The 19,005-nt window shown below is 41.6% G+C and overlaps 1 protein-coding gene across 2 annotated transcripts in view; it reads right to left on the reverse strand.

The window, feature by feature from the left end:
* The window catches only part of Wdr72 (WD repeat domain 72), a 176,242-nt gene that overhangs the window by 129,158 nt on the left and 28,079 nt on the right, over nt 1-19,005 (reverse strand). For both annotated transcript variants that reach the window (XM_060384761.1, XM_060384760.1), the window contains exons 3-9: nt 13,212-13,318; nt 8,692-8,770; nt 6,966-7,140; nt 6,044-6,120; nt 4,944-5,063; nt 3,483-3,628; nt 3,005-3,101 (exon numbers count right to left, since the gene is read on the reverse strand). In XM_060384761.1, coding sequence (XP_060240744.1) covers nt 3,005-3,101; nt 3,483-3,628; nt 4,944-5,063; nt 6,044-6,120; nt 6,966-7,140; nt 8,692-8,770; nt 13,212-13,318 — 801 coding nt within the window. The remainder of the gene's footprint in view (nt 1-3,004; nt 3,102-3,482; nt 3,629-4,943; nt 5,064-6,043; nt 6,121-6,965; nt 7,141-8,691; nt 8,771-13,211; nt 13,319-19,005) is intronic.

The raw sequence follows: 19,005 nt of genomic DNA on the forward strand, positions 1-19,005 counted from the left end.
TTTTTTTAAGTTTAATGAAATGAAATAATTCTTGATTTAAGGTAGAAGAAAACAATAGTCTCCATTAAAAATTTAAAATGGTGGCACGTGCCTTTAATCCCAGCTCTCTCGAGGTAGAGGCTGGTGGATCTCTGTGAGTTCATGGCTAGCTTGGTCTACAAAGTGAGTCTAGGACAGCCAGGGTTCCGTTACACAGGGAAACGCTGTCTTGGAAAACAAAACAAAACCACCACCACCATCATCAAAAACAAAACAAGACAAACACAAAAACCTAAAGCAAAACAAAACAAAAAATCTTTGGGGCTGGAGAGATGGCTCAACAGTTCAGAATATTGGCTGCTCTTTCAGAGGACCAGGGTTCAATTCCCATCACCCACATGGCACCTTACAACTGTCTGTAGATTCAGTTCCAGGTGATCCGACAACCTCACACAGATACACGTACAGGCAAAACACCAACCAAGCGTTATAAAATAAAAACAAGTAAACTATTAAAAATTAGAAATGAGACCACTGGCTAAACCTCAGAGATGTGACACAAGTACCTAACCTTGGTGTTGTGTGTTTACTGCACACATCCCTTCATGAAAGCATTACCAATGAGGGGTAGGTACATATTTAGTTTTAAAAAAAATCTCATCAATTAAAAAAAAAAAAAACCTCAATGTTATGAGTCTGTGCTATCATGATCTTCAACTTATATATGAAGAAAGCAAAAGAAAGGGCTTGAGTGACCCAGGGTAATGGAGACAGTAATGGGCCTTAAATCTAAGAATTCTGAATCAAAAGCCCATGTGTTCATGATACTTCTCACCAAAGGTGCCTAGACTTTCTCACTTGCTTCAATTCTGTTAGTCAGTTAAAATAACACTCATGCAGTCCTTGGTATTCTTTTCCAGAACTATTGGCCAACTGTTGACTCTACGAACTCAGAATCAACCCCATAATAAGATTAAACCACCCAAGTTCGAAACCTTGCTTGGACTTAATCTCTCCAAATGTCAGTTTCAAAATGGCCTCCCGGTGGCAGCCAAAGTCATGAGGTACTTTATATAATTTGTAAATGATAATGTTGAAACATATGTTAGCTATCACCACCATCTTCATCCTTAGTTTGTATACACGTGCCCACCTTGGACCTGAAGCCTTCTTCCATGTCATTTGAGACTTGCAGAGTGTCAGGGCCCCACTCTTGGAGACGCACAAACCCACTAGCAGATAGGCTCACAGAGGGAACCAATGGAAACGCTCAATGATGCTTAAACCACAGATGTAAATTCATGCTAGGGCTCCAAACACTGACTCTAGTCAATGCCGTGTTGTTGCAGAATGCCTTTTTCTAGGCTTACTATGACCAAATTCCTAAAACTAGATTATTCTATTTATAGTTCACTAGCTTCTGAATACTTCTTACACTTAAAGTATTAGGCAAGGGGCAGAGAAATATGGATAACTAAAGAAGAATCATTAGAAAAATGAACCTTTTTGTGTTCATACTTGGAGAGAAAATGCTAGATTGCTTTCCATTTTAAAAAAACTTATTGAATTTTATGTACATAAATGTTTACCTGTGTGTGTGTGTGTGTGTGTGTGTGTGTGTGTGTGTGTGTACCATGTGTATTCAGTGCCTATGAACACCAGAAGAAAACATCAAGTCTTCTAGAACTGGAGCTACAAATGACTGGGAGCCACCATGTAGGTGCAGGGAATTGACCCCAGGTCCTCTAGAAAGCAACCTGTGTTCTTAACTGCTGAGCTATCTTTCCAGCCCCAACTTTCCAATTTTGAAACAATGGCTTTATATAGCTTTGATATTTGCTTGTTGGCGTAGAAACTCCTGAGTGATGTTTGGTTTCCGTGGAAAACTGTTGGTAAAACTTCACTGTGAAGCCAAAAGGAGCAAACAGTAGGCTCTTCGGAATAATAAAACATGCCTTTCTAAGTGAGCCACAACACTTCTTTGTGATAAGGCTTCGTTGCTGCCCGTGAAGGATTTTAGAAATGTCCCCCGATGCAGGCTGTAATTCTAAAGGTTTTTTTTGTTGTTGTTGTTGTTTTTCCTGCCACATCAGCACCTGGGGTTCTCAGTTTTGGCTGAGAGGATTTAACCACGTTTTTGCAGGAAAACATTAAAGGGGCATCATGGCTGTGGGCTTCTGAGAGCTCTGCCACCTAATTAAGCAAACCATCAGAAGCACCATTTTATGCTTGGTGTGTCACTGAGGCAAAGCTCCTCCTCTTTATAAAGTACCTTTTTGGGTAATTAACTGATGACCAATTCTACAGGTTAAAAATCATTTTGAAGAACACCCCTGGAACAAAACAGCTACTTAGATTTCAGATGTGGTTAACTGTCAAAGGTATAGTTAAGCCAAGTAGGAAGCTCACAATTATATTCTCAACCATCTTCCAGAAATTTTAATTACACTTGTTTGAAGAAGGATAGTTCTCATAAGAATAGCTAAGTACACATGAAAATGATCTGGATGTATAGTCAAGTTTTTTTTTTTAATATAAAAACCATTTCATAAAGTTTTAGAATTGGAAAAGGTATATCAAAATGTTGAGAATGTGCCATGGAACAGACCAAAGCAAAAACATGGGATGGGTGTGCACATGCATGAGTGAATCCATACAATAAAATGCCAATAATTGGTACATCTAGGCAAAGGAAATGTAAGCGTTACCCATACTATTCATACAATTTTTCAACAATTGAAACATTCCCTGCTACAGTAGGCAAGCAGTTAATATTTGTGGTGGTGAAATCAGAATTTTAATATCTTCTTTATTTTTTTCCACACTTGTAATTTCCCTACACTGAATAGGCATTGTTGTATCAACTAACAGTTCTTAAGGGTGACATTTTTTCTCCTCGGGAGCCATTAACACTCGAAGTTGATTTTCTCATTAACAACTTGATCTGATGCCTTGATTTCATTTTTGCAAGGCTGAGTGTATTACAAAGCAAGAAGCCAGTTTGAGGCTGCTTTCCTTGTCTTACCTTATTTTCCTCCACAGAAGTGGAGCATAGTAAGTGAGGGTAGATGGTCTCCTTAAGGACTCCTCCATCGGGGGGGCATATGCATTTGGAAAGCCCACTGCGTGAGGAGAAACATAAGCAAAATTTAGAAATTTAACGTCCTTTATTTGCTCTCTCCCCGCTTCCACTTTCAAAAGCCGGATGGCACCATTCGAATTTCTAAACTCTAGTTAGAAATTGTTGGGCTAATAATTACGAGTGACTTTTGAAAGCCCCGCACCAGCTGTACAAGTTCTACATGGCTAATCTCATGCCTTCAGCCCCCGCTGTGCTGTACAAAGGCAGAGCGCCTTGCAAGCCCAGAGTAAATCTTCCAGTGCCAAAGTTGTTTTGTTCTGGGTTTTGATCAGGGGCCCCATGCAGAGGCTTTTCCATAATAAACCTCCCCAAGTTCATTTTCTACCTGAATGTTCTAGATGCTGCGTCCATCTGAGCCCACCTGTTCAGCAGCTGATAGATAAAACTGTGACCATCTTCTGTCCAAACAAGGATCCTGTGAGCAGCAAGCACCTCTCCACCAGCAAAGAACTGCCCGTCTCTACTAACTTCAGTCCACAGAAGGGAAAAGTCACAATAGTCATAAACCTGGAAGACAGTGCGGATGCACATTAATAAAGGCTGAAAAGAAAGGAACAGCAGTGAAGTGTGCTTTTCAAGACTATGGGGGCGATGGCGTTAATGCTACAGCCTGTTGAGTATCAAAAAGAAACATACTGTACCCATGAATGAAGGCACTATTTTGTAATTTCCTACTATGTCACTAAGACTTACTCTTTCACATTTATCCTAAGATAGGCTGCAGTGGGTAAAGGTCTCTGGCTAGCTCATTCCACAATGGATCTGTTAAGCATGGAAGCCCAAATTCTGCATTTTAAAATAGTCTTATTCTTTGCCCATGAGGAGTCCCAGCAAAGCACTTAGAAATTCCATATAAATAAGATGTTTGTGTAGCAGAAATTCTTAGCTGGCTTGTGCACTTTAATCTTTGGTAACAACATATAGGTGTGACCCGAGTCAGATAGACTTCTGACAGCAGTTATGGGAAACGTTAAAGAAAATAAAGATGCCATTGGAGCATAACTTCGCTTTATTTCACTCTCAGAGAAATCACTGAATATATTCACAAGAAAAGAAGGAATGTTCCCTAAAAACATGGTAGTGATATAAGATTTAAAAAATCCAGAAATATGATCCACCCATATATGTGATAAGTATTAGCTTTCTAAAAGTAAAATGCAGGCATTGTTTATGAAAATAATCTGGAGAGTCATTTCTTTTTTTAATAATCCAGTTCATAATGCATCATGGTGCATGAGTTCCTGAAGAGACAAGAAGAGAACATAAGATCTCTAGGAAAGGGATTTGTGAGCCATAGTGTAGGCAGTGCCGGGAACAGAACCCGGTCCTCTATAAGAACAGCCAGTGCTCTTCACCACTGAGCCATTTCTCCAGCCCTCAGAAATTATTTTTATCATGATTATGATTTGTGATCGATAAAAGTAGAATTTAATGGTCCACATACAATATCTTGGGAGCAAAGCAGTGTTACACAAAATAATGAGAGGCATAAAACATAACAGACATAAAAGGGTAATCATTTCATGTCTTCATATTATTACTTGAAGGAGGTTTTTCCCAATATTTAAATTGTGTTACTGTTGTTTGACTCAGCAAAAAACATTGGTGTGAACTGACGGACTAAGATCAGAAAGGAGAGGAGAACCTCCCCTATCAGTGGACTTGGGGAGTGGCATGCAAGCAGAGGGAGGAGGGAGGGTGGGATTGGGAGGGGAGGAGGGAGGGGCTTATGGGGGGATGCAGAATGAATAAAGTGTAATTGATGAAAAATTAAAATAAAAATAAAAACATTGCATTTGTACACCACTGGCACTTTTCATACCTTCCAACATTTAGAAAATACCACCAACAGGAGTCTCTCTGTGTATGTACAAAATCGTATCGTCTGGCAGTTCAAAGAATCAAGAAACTTCGATTCTTTCTCATAGACATCTTGCTTTTCCTTCCAAAAGAAAACAAAAATTGAATACAAATTCAAGGAAATGTACACATAAACAGAAGACATGTTCCTTCTCAAATGTTTGACACAGGTCCTTCCTATGTTGTACATGGGAAGTATCCAAGGTTCCTTTTTAGTGTTTTGATCTAAATATTACTTTGTATAAAAAAAAAAAACAGTGAGCAGAAAATTGCCTAAGATTCAAGGACTTATTATTGATAGTCAACCAAAAACCATTCTACCAGGAACCATGATGAGCACTGAAAACATAAAGTTACTGGCTTCCAGACAGGGCAGAAAGGGGAGGGGCATAAAATGATAAAAATAAAAAACAACAACGACAAACCAACCCTGAAGCGTCTTAAGGACTACAACCAAAAGGAAACAGGACAGGAGGTGCTTTGAAAAGAGACAGGCATTGCCAACACAGCCTTCAGTGCTTCAAAACCTTCTGTAAACTCCTGATCGTGCTAGGTGGTGGTGGTGGGGGAGGGTGTTTCTAAAGAGTGACTAGCAACATGATATCTAGGATCCTAGATTTCAGTTGGAGAAATTTCCCCAGACTGTGTAGAGCAGCCTAACACACACACTGTGTTTCCCCCTTTGTCTGTGACTTTGACTCTAATGGGATGCTGGGAAGCAGGTGGGTATGCTGGCCTCCCCGGACAGTGAGCCTTCTACACAGCTTGTCTGTTACAGCTTCCGTACCATACAAGAGTCCTAGGGAAAGGGACAGAACAATGTCTACCATCATTTTTTTAAAATTAAAATTACAATCTTTTCCTCTCCCTACTCCTCCCTGTGTGTATATAAATAAATCTATTTACATTATGCATGGAGTCATGGTAGGAAGGATGCAATTCAACTGCCTGGAAACATATCATTTAAACCTTCAACTGTGAACATGCATCATCCTCATGCTTCAAAATTTTCAATGAATAGTGATTGAAATAAAGGGGAAAAAAAGTGGTTTCCAAGCCCACCTGAATGCTGTTGATGGACGAGGAGAGGTCCCATACTTTGAGCTCACCGGTTACAGATACAACCAAGAGAGAATCTTCTATGAAAAGAAGGAAGGTCACATATGAGCTGTCAGCCGGTGGACCTGGGTGTTGTCACTGTTACCTCATAGTCACGCAAGAATTGCACAGCGTTGGGGCAGCAGGATATAGTTAGCTTTGATTTTTGTTAGATTAAGGGAATGATTTCATTTCTTGTTCTAACCCCATGTTTGTACAGAGTACTGCTAAAAGAAGAGCTGTGGCACCTGTTAGACTTTACTCAGATGGGAATGTAGAACCAATTTCCACTTTACCCACTATGGAAACTAAATTTCACTGGTATGTCCAGAAAAAGTGTCCTGCTGCCACACACACACACTCACACACACACACATACAGAGAGAGAGAGACAGAGAAAGAAGGGAAAGAGAATGGAAAGGGCAAGGATCTGGGGAGAAGGAGAGGAAAGAGGGAGGAGAGGGAGAGGGAGAGGGAGAGGGAGAGGGAGAGGGAGAGGGAGAGGGAGAGGGAGAGGGAGAGGGAGAGGGAGAGGGAGAGGGAGAGGGAGAGGGAGAGGGAGAGGGAGAGGGAGAGGGAGAGGGAGAGGGAGAGGGAGAGAAAAAGAAAAGAAAAACAGGTCAAAAACACTCTGTCTGTTTCTCTCAGCAAGCAGAACTGAGAACTGGGTCACAGAAACACATTCTCTCACTTGTCTTCCCCTCCTGCTGGCTTCCTAATAACTTGACCCACTGGTGGAGGAGATATGGGTTTCTCCTGACATGGCCTCCAGAGCTGTCTCCAGGACACGCTGAACGCCAACAGTGTTCACACACTGGCTTGACAATAGCAGGAGCATTTCACTAGCTGCTGCCCAGTCTTAGGATTCTGAGACAGCCAGGGTTACCTTGAATTCTCACAGAGTGGACAATGCACATGCATGTCATCCAGTCCGGGGACTGCAAAGAGGAAAAGGCATGCAGCACAGCCAGGGTTCCGGCATCCAGGACGAGAACGTCTTGATATTCCCCACAGCACAGCAGCCAGCCCTCACCAATCATCCGGAAGGAGCAGTGGTAATACTATGGGATGGAATTCCAGGTACAGCAGGTCAGAGATGGACAGCGTTCCAGCTGCGTAACCTCTCAACGGAATTCCAGTCAGCCTCTACCCAATAAGCCCCCTGAACCAGGTCACACCTCAAAGCCCCTCTATCAACCCCACACTCTTGCCACGCTGACTTTTCAGCTTAGCTTCAAAGCCCTACAACCTACCACCCAGGAGAAAACAGAGATCATTTCAAAAGAAATCGTATTAAGTCACAGGACAGCAGCAGGTGTATTACTTCTGCAGTGATATTCAGAGTTAAATAATAACATGGGTCCTCTACCCCAGTAGTTTTGCAAAAGACCTGGTAAGAAATGAAAGCATTTCAAGAAGATTGGAGAGATATTCTTGTACCAAATAAATCTTGGAAGTATTTCCAAGTATTTCTTTAATAAAGACCAGGCTGTATATACATTCTGCCTCCCCTGAGTTCTGTAACTGGGTCGTGGTCCAGGAGAAGAGGAGAAAGAGTGAGTGTTACACTATTTGAGGCAGTGGCAGCACAAACAATGGGAAAAACATAAAGACATATGGGTGGTGAGACTGTTTGTAATCCGCCCATCAAAGTGCAGAACCTACTTTTAAAAATCAGAAAGTATAGCTGAGATAGAGCTCAGCTGAGGCCCTGGCTTCAACCTCCACCACCAGGGCAAATAAAAAGGCCCTGAATTGAGAAGTGATCATGGAAATTATAACTAGATCTCTTTTTCTTTCATACCCACACACACAAATTTAGAAATCAAAAAAATCCACCAGAAGAGCTGGGTAAGATTTTAAAATGTGGCACAAGCTTTAATGGGATTTCTTTGGTTTTTTGTTTCTGTTTTTTAAGATTTTTATATTTACAAGCCAGGCGCGGTGGTACATGCCTGTAAGCCCAACACTCGGGGAGGCAGAAATAGGCGGATCTCTGTGAATTCGAAGACAGCCTGGTCTATAAACTGAGTCTAAGATGGCCAAGGCTACACAGAGAAACCCTGGCTCAAACAACAACTACAAAAGATTTTATTTTTACAGTTTTCATCATGGGCATGCGTGCATCAGTGTGGGGAAGGGGTATGTTCATGAGTGCACCTGCCAGAGCTTGAAGAGAGACTAGCACCCCCTGGTGCTGTTGCTAGAGGCAGGAACCAAATTCATGTCCTCTGGAAGAGTAGTAAATGCCCTCAACTCCTAAGCCATTTCTCCTGACCCAGAAAAGGCCCCGTGTTTTGTAAAACAGCACATTGTTAAAGCTGAATTTTCCCATGTACTAGTGGATGTTTTGTGTCACTTAGGAAATGTGAAAAACCATGAAAGTCATTTTTAAAGATAAGATACAGAAATGAAATAACCAGGAACAAATGCTATTAAACAATGTCTTTGGACAGAGACGATTACTGGGGATGTTTTTCCATCATAAAGGAAAAGAAAAAGAATATTTGAGGAAAGAGTGTTCTCCAAAGGTATTTAAAGTGCTCAGACAGAAAATGCCATGTACAAGTTACTGTCCCGTCACCTGAGTGTTCTAGACGGAGCGTACTTACGCAGATCTCAGTGTGCCTGTAAGGAAGTGTGGCCTTCTCCACACACTGCCCGCTGCTCACATTCCACACACACATCTCCCTGCAACAGAGAACTCTGCGTTATTCTATGCCATTTCCACACAATTGGCTGGAGTAATCCTTGTGCCTCGAGGTTCTTCTTTAGAGAGGCACTTAGGTGCGACCTGATGGTTCCTGCGGCTTTTTGTTGCAGAATACTGGCAAGAAAATGCTGTGGTCATTGGCAGGGTTGACACACGGCGGCTGGATCATTTTGTTTGGGTAATGACACCCTGCCTACAGCCTGCAAGCTTTGCTGTAGGGCCACCCTGGCTATTGTGGGAATTCAGCCATTGTGGACAGTACCATGGCCTCTTCAAGTCTCCAGGGAAATAGCATCATTCAAAAACAGTTTATTTCACTGAATTTAAACTACATACTCTGGGAAGGACAACATATTGTATCTCTGTATGCAGGATCTCTCTACATACAGAGATCTCCCTTCCCTTCCCCTTCCCTCTTCTCCACTCCTCTCCTCTCCTTTTTTTTCCTCTTCTCTCCTCTCTGCTCTTCTCCTTTCCTCTCCCCTCTGCTCCCTTCCTCTCCTATCCTGTCCTTTGCTTCTCTCCCCTCTTCTCCTCTCCCCTCCCCTCCCCTCCCCTCTCCTCTCCTTTCCTCTCCTCTCCTCTCCTCTCTCTTTTCTTCTCTCCTCTCCTCTCTCATGAAAACAAACAGCACCACCAAGAGGCCACATTTAGTCTGTCACTGATCCAACTTTCTTTCTTTGATCTTCCCCCCCTTATTTGAAAACCTGAAATAAACAAATCAACACTTCATATCTGGAAAACCCTTATTATTTTTAAAAACTCTTATTTGTTTGAATGCATTTTATAGAGACATAGACACAGTCTGTACAATGAAGCTATGAAATGTGCCAGGAACGACAGTTTAAACCTAAATGATTTCTGTTCAGTAGACCAAAGAAAGTCGAACCACCATTGCATAATATTCTCTGGTTTTGGAAATTTCAAAACAGACACACACACACACAAATTATATAGAAGAAAAACAAGCTTTATGGGTGTTGTGGGAAATGATGTTGTTGAGGGAAAATTTTAAAATTACAGAGTAATAATGTTAAATGTTGCATGCATTTCATGATTATCACGGGTTTGTTTTTCTAATAAAGCACTAGGAGTCAATATTCTAAACCAGTGATTCTGAAACTGAGGTGATTTTTGTTCCCTACTATCAACCGCTTCCTAGGGACAATCTTGTTGCCACTAAGAACACACTCCTGACATCTAGTGGGTGGAGAGGAGAGGTGCAGCAGCCGCTTTGCAATGCACAGGTCTCCACAACAAAGGAGGCTCATTCTAAAAGGGCTCGAATATGAGGTTGGTGTGCCCTGGAATCAGAAGAAAATAGTCATAGACCTTCCTTCTGTTTTTAACTAGCTGCACACCAAAGAGCTTTCAAGGTAACCTGAAAAGGCATGATTCTACAGAACAGGAAGGAAAACTTGTGTGTCCACAAACAACACATATGTCTGTGCACTTGATGAAGGAATGACAGGAATTATATATCAGAAATAAAACAACTAATCATACACTTAAAAGGGAAATCAAGCACATAGAAATCAAATGTGAAGAAACTGAATTCTAAGTACCCAACAGGCAGAAAATAACACAGCAATGCAGTGTAGCACTGCAGTTTCTGACCCTTCCCCACATCATCAAACACCTGAGAGCATTTAAAAAGTGACGGCAGCAATCTTCCCCCCGAGGCTGTTATTAGACACTGCATCACTGTTTTTAAAAAACTTTCAGGAAGCTGATATGTGTTAAAGTAAGCTTATTTTAAAGCTGGTATGACTAACAATCAGTTTTTTAAAGTTTTATTTTTATTTATGTGGGGGAGGGGTGATGATATGCACATATGAGCGTGATGTCCGTAGAGGTCAAAGGGGGATGGGGCAGGTATTGGGTCCTCTGGAGTTGGATTTACAGACAGTTGTGAACGTTCATGTGGGTGCTGGGATCTGAACTCGAGTCCTCCAGAAGAGCAGTTAAGTGTTCTTCACTGCTGAGCCATCTCTTCAGCCCCCGATCTGCACTCTCACATCTTGTTTCCTACTCTCTCTAAAAGCTATCTATGCCCAGTTTTCTCTTGCTGTCTCTATGCTTGGTAAGCTAAGGTTCCTCCATCAGAGCTTGAGATTCCCAGACCCACCTGACGATAGATGTTTCCATCTGTGTGGTGTGTAGGAGTTCACGAGCCTTAGGATATACCTTCTTCCCTCATTGGTTCTCTGTCAATGAATGGTTTATCCGCACTGTGAGATTCGCAACTTAACCTGCCTTGTACTCCCCCAGCTGATCCCAGGTGGGCAGGACAGACTTCAAACACAGCCTCTAAGATGTAGGAATAGATGGCTAGCCTAAGACTGTACTAGCAAAGCAAGTTATGGGATCCAAGGTCACCCCTGTGAACTCATACCTGTGGGATGAAGGCCCAGAAATCTGCACTGAGCCTTAGCGGGTGACTCTGAGATGCACACAGTCTTAAGGGCCCTATTCCTGGCAAAATCTCTGTCCTGAGTTCTGACACTTAGCTACTTGTCATTCATTGGTGAGAACTTTACTTAACAGATGGAAATCCTCTCTGCCAATACCAGGGCTTTTTGCTTTAAAGTTTAATCAACCACTTTGCTCTAACTATGTATGTTTATATAATATAAAATTCCAATGCTTCCATATTAACCTCATTTGGTTAGCACATACCCAATAAGTCTTTCCCATCCATCTTCTTTTTTTTAAAAAAAGAATCTTTACATTACCAGCTTTTTACAACCATTTTCCCCAATCTCGTTTTTTGTTTGTTTGTTTTTTGTTTTGCTTTGCTTTCTGTGTCTGGCAATCACTTCAATGCAACTGTACAACTTGGTCCTATCATATAATCGGGATTAATATTTTACCCACATTTAGTTCAACTATCTTATGTTGTGCTTTCATTTTGCATGTGCAGAGAACATCAGTCCACACTGGGCATTTTCCTCAGTCACTCTCCACTGAATTGTGATTGTCTTTGTATTTTTGTGTACACACACACATAGGAAAATACACACGGAGAATGGATGTACACAAACATATGTGTAAAAGTAACCTTTAATCTTCTGATTCAGGTGTCGTCTCTGAGGCTTACTGCATCCCCCTGCTAACCTAGGCCTAGTCCTGGAAATTTCTAGCCTCCATACAACCTAACCTAGGCAAAGCTGTTTTCAGCCTCTGAGACTTACTGCTGAATAAGCTCAATCTTTCTTGCTCCTACTGAGCTCTTGGCTGGCTGGTTCAATTCAGCTGTTCTGGCTCAAACTCCTCTCACAGCTGACACATTCAATCTGGCTTTTCTCTGCCCCTGAATTGCTCTGCTTGGCCTCAAACTAACTCCAGCAATCTTTTCTAATCTTCCACCTCCTTCTCATTTTCTAGCACATTTGATATTCACTTGAGTCTAGCTTGCTCTCTCTTTGCAACCTGTATCTCTATTACTGTCCCTGTTAAACCGCCTCCTCTTTCTCATTGACCCTTACATAACTTCCCATTCCCGTTCCTCTCTCTTCTCGTGAGAGTTGGGTGTATCCTATTCTGTCAAGTCTTTCTCTGATTCATCACTATTTCTTCCATTCAATTAGACATCACTTTCAAACATGGGTGCCTCCTTCTGCAAACTGACTTTACCTTCATTGTTTGGGATTAAAGGCATGCACCACCATGCCTGGATCTAAGCTTTACTTTACCTGAACCTTGCTCTATTCCAGGCTGGCCCTGAACTCAGATCTGCTTGCCCCAGTCTCCTGGATTAAAGGCATGTTTGTATTCTAGCAGGATCACACAGAACTACAAGTTCTTTGGATGTGATCTCTTGCCACAACAGCCATGCTCTGAATTATAATTCCTCTCCACATATGTGGATATACATGGAGGGTGAGTGTACACACACATTTGTGGATGTACATGGAGAGTGGGTGGGCGACTGTGCGTGGGTTTTTGTATGGATGCTACTTTGTAATCCCTGTGGGAGAACACCAATGAATACCATTTCCTGGGTTGAGGATGACCTGCAAAGTGTGATCCTCCTGTCTTAGCCTATTGAGTGGTAGAGTTGCAGGCGTCCGATACCATACCCGGCCTGAAATCCTGGGAAGCCAAAGGTCAGCATTGGGAGTTTGCCTAGATTGTGCTCTCATGGTTTCCTGTGAAGTCTGGAGGTGATGATGTGGGCTAGACTGGCTGGGCAGCAACCTCGCGGTCTCCTGTCACATTCCCCAGCTGCGGTGGAATGCAGGTCTTTTCAGGGTCACTGGGATCGAAATGCAGCACCTCCCATTTGAGGTGTGTGTGGGTTTTTGTATGGATGCTACTTTGCCATGAGTCTAGTCTCCCTCCACTCACACCCCACACCTCCTCAGCTACAAAGGAAAGTCATGGAGATGGAGCTAAATGTGGACACTGGTCACTCACCCATTCTCAGCAGCACTCACGACATAGGGCTGTTTGGAGAAGTCTCTTGCTCTTGCTAAACATGTCACCGAAGCCGAGTGACCAAAAAGAAGTTCTTTAGCTGAAATCTGAAAATGTTGAAAATGAAGAACTCTAAACATCCAGGAATAACAACGATACCAGCAATAATAATAACACAACTTAAATACTCTGGGAAAATTTCTATGCTGAGATTTTTTTTTATGTGCACAAGTTTCAGGAAAGCAGATACACAGCACATCAAAACGCACAGACAAGGACACCTGGAGATGAACGGTTGTACTGTTCTCAGATTTTTGTTTGTTTGGGTTCCATCTTCAAACTTAGATGAATACCAGATGGTTCCTCAACATTTCAGCTTTGAATACACATAAGTTAGTGCAGGTGCTTCCCATGCAGAAACATTCCCTGTGACCCCAGCCTGTGGAGGCCAAAATTTCATTTGGGGGTGTTACTGAACACCTGTTACTCCAGCACGCCATAGCCTAAAGAAGGAAGATCATATGTTGAAAATCTGCCCCAACCCAGAAATGACATTCACTGGTATTTTCCCACATGAGTTGAAAAGTAGCATCCATACAAAAACCCACACACACTTGTAATAGCTTTGCTCAGGGTTATTAAAGACTGGAACACAACCAGGCTGCCTTTCAGTAGGGCAAAAGCTACAGGACTGTGGGCAAGCAGTGAGATATCAGCTCATTGAAAAGAAATGAGTGGCTAAGCTGCACAGACAGGTAGAAACCTATGTATTGTTTAGGTGAAAAAAGCCACCCTGGAAAACCCACTGCTGTATGACTCCAATTCTGTGACATTCAAGACCAGACAGAAGTAGGGATGTAAAACATTGGTGCTCACCAAGGGTTTAAGAGAACAGGAACCTGTAGGAGAATTTTAATCCAGCAACATGGCTGCTCTGATCACATCCAAAGATCTTTTAGGTCTGTGTGATCTGGCTGGAATGCGGACACCCCCTTCCTACACACCTTTAATCCCAAAATGTAAAGTTAGTTATTTAATAAAGAAAAAAAAAGCAGCCATGTTTGAAAGTGATGTCTAGTTGAAAGACAGACAAATCGGAGAAAGATTTGACAGAATAGGGTATGCCCTGCTCCCATGAGATCAGAAAGGAAAAAGAGGTGACTTAAAAGAAAGCAGCACAGAGAAAGAGAGGGAGACAGCCATTCTTCCTGGACAGTTATACAGAGACAGGTTGCAGAGAGAGCACAAGCTAGACACAGGTTAAAACAGATGAGCAGGAGAATGAGAAGGAGTCAGAAGATTAGAACTTATTGTGGAAGTTAGTATGAGGCCAAGCAGAGCAATTCAATTCAAAGTCCAGAAAAGCTAGTTTGAATCAGTCAGCTTGGATAGGAGTTTGAACTACAGCAGCTGAGTTGAACCAGGCAGCCAGAGTTCAGAAGGAACTAGAAAGAGTGAGCCTATTCAGCAGCAAGCCTCGAAGAGGACAATCACATCAGGTGAATAAGAGTTATTTTTACATGTGGCACCATAAACCTGAGGTTATGAGTCTCATACATTTACAGGAGACTGTAAGGCATAAGAGTCTCATCAATGAAATAATTCTGTATCACATGACAAACTGTGAATATGTCAGTTCACATAAGCCCATAGAATGTCCACCTAGGGCCACTAAGAAGAAGTTAACTATAACATGTAGCATGGGAGTCAGGAATCGTGAGGTCTAAATTCATTGTTGTGCCAAATATACCACAACAACAGGGTGACATCATGTCATGGTTAGTGTGAGTTGTGAACTTGACACAAGCCTAGAATGACCTGGGAAGACGGAACCTCAACTGAAGAATTACATAGATCAGATTGACTTATGTCTGAAAAGCATTTTTTTCATTGATGAATGAGGTAGTAGGGCCCACTGTGGGTGGTACTATCCCTAGGTAGGTGGGCCTAGGGTATACAGGAAAGCAAATAGCAAACAAGGCAGTAACAGTGTTCCTCTATGGCCACTAAGGAGTTCCTGCCTTCAGTTCCTGTCCTGACTTTCCTCAGTACTGTTACCTGGAAGTATAAACCAAACAATCACTTTCTCTTCCAAGTTTTTATTTTTTGGGTTATTTTATTTATCACAGTAACAGAAGTCATACTAGAACACGTAATGATGGTGGGAGAGCTTGTGTGAGGGATGAGGAACCCTATGCTTCCCACTTCAGTAGGTGTGGCCTTGTCTTGATAGTAAATTCAACTTTACCTGCCAACTTTACCTTTAAAAATAAAATTCTGAATTTTAGAACAGCTAATTTGACTCCTTTCCTCAAAAATAATAAAATGAACTTTTCCACACTAAAAAAAAAAAAAAAAAAAAAAACAAAAAAAAACCAACCAAATTCTTATTTACAATGTCAGTGTGTGACTTGCATTATTAACATTTTGAAAGTGTAGCCTTAAGTTATTGTTTAAATGAAGGAAATCCCAACTGTTCTAATTTATCAATAAAGACTCAGGAGCCAGATGGTGGGGTGAAGACCTGCTAGCTCAGAGAGACAGAGAAAGTAACCAGCTAACCTTCGTTCTCATCACAGGTCGGGATGGAAAAAACCCCAAAGTCTCACTAGCTTAGCTGACAGCCCAGGAGCAAAAGGAACTAGAAAGAAAAAAAAAAAAAATCATGGCCAACGGCTTGCTAGCTCAAAGCCTATGTAAAAGCCAGAGCTTGAGCTAGTCACCCTTTCTTCTTCTCCACACTGACTTACATACCTCTCAATTCAAAGTGCCTCCTACTCTTTAATCTCTGTCACCTGGTTTCTAGCTCCGCTTCTTGACCTAGGGTTAACTTTATTAGATCCAGTATACAGAGTCTTGGGTTAAAGGTGTGTGATAGGGTTCAACCACACCAAACAAGAAACAGGGCTTTACAGTTCACAGTTTTGAGCATCACAATGGGATCAAATATCCTGCAACATTAAGTTCTTATTCTTTTATTATCTCATGTCTGAAATAAAAAGTATATTCCTATTGTATAAAAAAGAATTATGAAAATTAAAACTATAGAGTAGAGAGCATGAGGAGGAGAGATGGCTCAGCAATTAAGAGTCCTTGAGAAAGATCTGAATTGGTGTCCCAGCACCCATGTGGGCTCAGACCCACTTGTAACTCAAGATTTAGGAGATAATACATTCTCTAGTGACCTCTATAGGAACCTGCTCTCTTATGTGCATACTCACAGAAACACACACAGAATTTTAAAAATAAAAAGTCATTTTCTAAAGAAAATGCATAATGTCCTCTTAAATGAAGAATAATGAATCCAAAAAAATAATTTGAAAAATGTGTTATGGACAATAAAATAGCTATATTTCACATGAGTCAATAATCAATGTGTTTTTTTTTTGGGGGGGGGGGTCCAAACTTCGTAAACACACACATGAGCTGGTTACCAAACATCTCTATCTAAATAATAGTTTCCTTTACTTATTTCTCAATAAAAGTATGTTAAAAGATCTTTTGTCATACTAAAATTCTTGTGCTGAAAAAGTATCCTAGTTTATTAAGATTATTTAATGAATTCTAACTTTACATCGTTCCCAGAAACTTCATAAGGTCACAAAACAATGCACCCTTGTACCTAGACACCACACTGGGGTGTACAACCAGGTAAGAGGAAGCTCTTTCCAGTGGATCAAAAGCCACACCAACTCCAGATACATCGCAGACACTTCACCCACAAAAGAAAATGCACAGCAGTGAAAATATCAGAACTGAACGCCATTGTCTTTTCTGAGATGTGTGAATGAGATGGTCTACATAAGCTCATATGTCTGAATGCTTGATTCATAGGTAGAGGAGCTATTTAGGAAGGATAAAAAGGTGTGGCCTTTGGGGCAGAGGTGGGCTACTGGGAGGGGAGGGGGAGCTTTGAGGTTTCAAAAGTCCATGCCAGACCCACTCTTACTCTCTTTCTGCTTCCTGCCTGTGCATCAGATGTAAGCTATCAGCTCCTGCTCCGGTGGCATGCCTGCCTACCTGCTGCCATCCTCTCTGCCATGATGACCATGAATTAATGAGATAAGCCCTGAATAAAAGGTAAGTTATAAGTAACACCTCTCATATGAGGTACACAGCGGTCAAAATCATACAGACAGAAAGTATCATATTTGTTCCACACAGTGTTTTGTTATGGAAAAGCTACTTTTCCATAGCTTTCTCACAGTGAACTTCCAGAACACAAGGCACCAAAACATCTCCAGGGCCAAACCTTATGTCCTCCCCTGGCTCATCTCTCTATGATGGTAGTTCAGGCCTGGATCCAGCAGCAGGGCGCTCTCCACCTTCCTGCAGGTGCAGGGCATTGCCTCAAATAAAATGGCCTACTGCTCACACTGCGCAGATGTGGGGTGGAATGAGACTCACAGATTAAACTCACAGAGTAAACACCGCATGACTGCCTGCTGCCTGTTACGGTGTTTCCAAAGAGACTTTCTTGTCATTTTTAGAATACTTATACACAGACTCTTGTTGCCCAGCTGGCATTTTCCAGGCCATGTGTCTCCTGATCTGCGCTGAGATGTACCAAGTCTCCAGACTGCAGCACATCTGTGAACTCTTCATCGTCACACAGCTGCAGAGCATGCCCAGCCGCGAGCTGGCCTCCATGAACCTGGACATTGTGGATCTGCTCAAAAAGGCAAAGTTTCACCACTCTGACTGCCTTTCCACTTGGCTGCTTCATTTCATGGCCACTAACTACCTCATATTCAGCCAAAAGCCCGAATTTCAAGATCTTTCAGTGGAAGAACGAAGTTTTGTTGAAAAACACAGATGGCCATCAAACATGTATTTGAAGCAGCTGGCGGAATACAGGAAGTATATCCACTCCCGGAAATGTCGCTGTTTAGTCGTGACCTGAGCCTTTGTATACATACACTCTTATTACTATGAAGAATGGGTACCCTTGGGTTCTAGTAAAATTCATATGACTAAAAAAAAAAAAGATGTGGAGTGGCCTAATTAGCCAAGTCCTGTCTCTCCTATACTGCAACCTCCTGCAACACCAACACAGGTGTCCTCGTTCAAACAGGAACTCAATTAAGCCAACTGTTCACATGCACTCAGAATGCGTCGTGACCAAATACTGAGTGAATATCAGAAACATATAGAAAAAGTAGGATACTAGAAATTAAAATTTCTCGAGCTTATCGTGAGATATGCATTGCTAAGCAGCTACTTCAGCCTGAAAGCAATATACTGAAAAAGGTTTTAAAAGATTAAAAAGGGATTTTTTTAGGCCATTTAGGAGTCTGAGTTTAAACGGTAATGGAAAATATACATTGTCAGATATATATGACTATCGTCTTTTGAAGCGCAGCTACCGCAGCTCTCCACACTCCCCTCAAAAGTGTTCATAAACAACGAGCTGAGCTGGCCTGCTGTGCAGCTCTTGGCAGTCCTATAGCAGAAAGGTTCAGTGATGGGAGGGTGTTAATTAATTACACTATAAAATAGAATTACAATTAATTGTTAATTTAGGTTTAAAAGTGACAGACTTTAAAGGCTAAAAATAGTTTTGATCTTTAAAAGGCTTTTTAATGAGGGCAGTACACTTTAAGTACATCATTAGTTTAATTGTTCAAATTGGGTCTAGAGACTGTTAGAGTTAAGCAAATATCTATTCCAATATGTTAAATGTTTATGACTTGGGACAGAAACAATTAATTGTTAATCGATGGATCCAATACTAGGTGAGGTCAGGTTCTGAAATAAGAGGATGACAACAGTAAATTGAACGTAGAGGTTTTGA

Source organism: Meriones unguiculatus, chromosome 6, assembly GCF_030254825.1.
Source record: "Meriones unguiculatus strain TT.TT164.6M chromosome 6, Bangor_MerUng_6.1, whole genome shotgun sequence".
Classification (NCBI taxonomy): Eukaryota; Metazoa; Chordata; class Mammalia; order Rodentia; family Muridae; genus Meriones; species Meriones unguiculatus.